Genomic DNA, 1830 nt, shown 5'->3' on the forward strand with positions numbered 1-1830 from the left:
TATATATTAATAATATATATATATATATATATATATATATATATATACATATATATATATATATAATAAACATATATATATCTATATATTTATATATTTACATATATATATTTACATATATATATTTATATATATATATTTATTTATTTGTATATACGTATATCATACCCTATGATTTGGTCAAGTCATACTCGGACTTATCCATACAAAGCTGAAGTACCTGTTGCTTTGAGAGTGTGCACATGATGTCGCCTTCTTCCATGAGGTTGAGGGCCTGACAGTTACTGTGCTCAACGAGAGCGTTCTCGATCTGCGTAGCCATTGCTGCTATTCGTTCCTCCAGGTATATACGCTCGTGGAAATTGGACAACCGTTGCCAGTAGTATCTGATGATATCCTGGAGGTTAAAAAATTTTCCCGGTATGATTATATTATATATATATATATATTTATTGCACATAGCGATTGGCACACATGCTTCTTTATACAATGGCACTCACATACCAATTGTTCTTTCTGACTTTCCAGGCTCGGCTCAGAGATATCTGGATCTTGGTGTGCGGTGGTCGAATCTACAGCAGTTTAAATATGCGTGCGTGTGCGTGTGTGTGTGCCTTTCAGATCGAATACGCGAGTGTGTGTATCTCAGTTTATACGTGTGTGTGTGTGTGTGTACATTTGGCATGCAAGCGTGCCTCATACTGCGGCTGCTTATGATTGTCTTTGAACACCCGATCGAAGGAGTTGCCAGTACCAGAGTCCATTTGGTAGCGCCTAGAATTCATAAATATGTATAACTGACTAGCGATTGTGTGAGTCGCTGTCCAGCGTGTAGTGTGTTCGGAAGTCGTATCTGTGGTATATTAGTGGCCTGTTTGTGTAATGCTCGCGTCTGATGAATACCCTGTGGGATGCTTCTATGAAAGAGTACACACCCGAACTGTACCTAACGGATCTGATAGTCCCAATTGAGTGCACGTACTTTTCCACAGAGAAGCCCGAATAAAATGGCCCGCTCAGAGCGTGAGGACCCCCTTCTCTCTTTACACACTATGCGTGACTTTAGATAACAACTTTCGCATATGCGCATGCGAAGTCCTACTATGGAGAGATTCCGTGTACATTAAGTATGAATTTACATTAAAAACATTCATACACCTTGCTGCCTAGGCTGGCCCTATTTGCCGTGTATGTGACGATCATATTGGCCTCTTCATAACAAGACAAAGAACCGATGTGCAGAACAATATAATTTCACTCTGTGATGATGGATGTACAGAAAGATGTCACCGTTGCATGCTGCGTACCTTTACGTGACACCAGTTTGGTCTTATCCAATAGCAACAAGTGTCGCGCTATCAGTCCACTGTCCCACACTTTGGGATAGCATGTGTGCATGCCTTCGCCCTCGCTACAAACGGTGTGTGCACACGCATCATCCAAATGCCGGTTTCTGCTCACAATACTAGCCGCTTGTTTTGCATCGCCTGCATTGCTTCTCTACGCTCGAGTGTGTACGGAACATGGAGATCGCAATTGAGTTACAGGGGGAAATACGAACGCAACACGTATGCCACGCGATTCCCGAGGCTATTCGCTCGGCTTGATATATATATCTATATATATGTATATGTATATATATATATATATGTATATACATATATATATGTATGTATATGTATCTATTTATTTATATATATATATAAGTGATATATATATATATTATGTATATGTATATGTATATATATATATATATATATATATACAATAATATATTATGTATCTATATTATTATATATATATATGATGTGTATATGTTTATATATATGC

General features: G+C 37.9%; 1 protein-coding gene across 1 annotated transcript in view; it reads right to left on the reverse strand.

The window, feature by feature from the left end:
- SARC_08568 (hypothetical protein) overlaps positions 1–407 on the reverse strand; it is a gene marked incomplete at its 3' end in the record, with an annotated part of 1567 nt that extends 1160 nt beyond the window's left edge. The window contains exon 1 of the mRNA XM_014297454.1: positions 221–407. Within this exon, the coding sequence (XP_014152929.1) occupies positions 221–322 (102 nt within the window). The 5' untranslated portion in view covers positions 323–407. The remainder of the gene's footprint in view (positions 1–220) is intronic.
- Positions 408–1830: the final 1423 nt, after the last annotated feature.

Source organism: Sphaeroforma arctica (assembly GCF_001186125.1).
Source record: "Sphaeroforma arctica JP610 unplaced genomic scaffold supercont1.783, whole genome shotgun sequence".
In the NCBI taxonomy this organism is placed as follows: domain Eukaryota; class Ichthyosporea; order Ichthyophonida; genus Sphaeroforma; species Sphaeroforma arctica.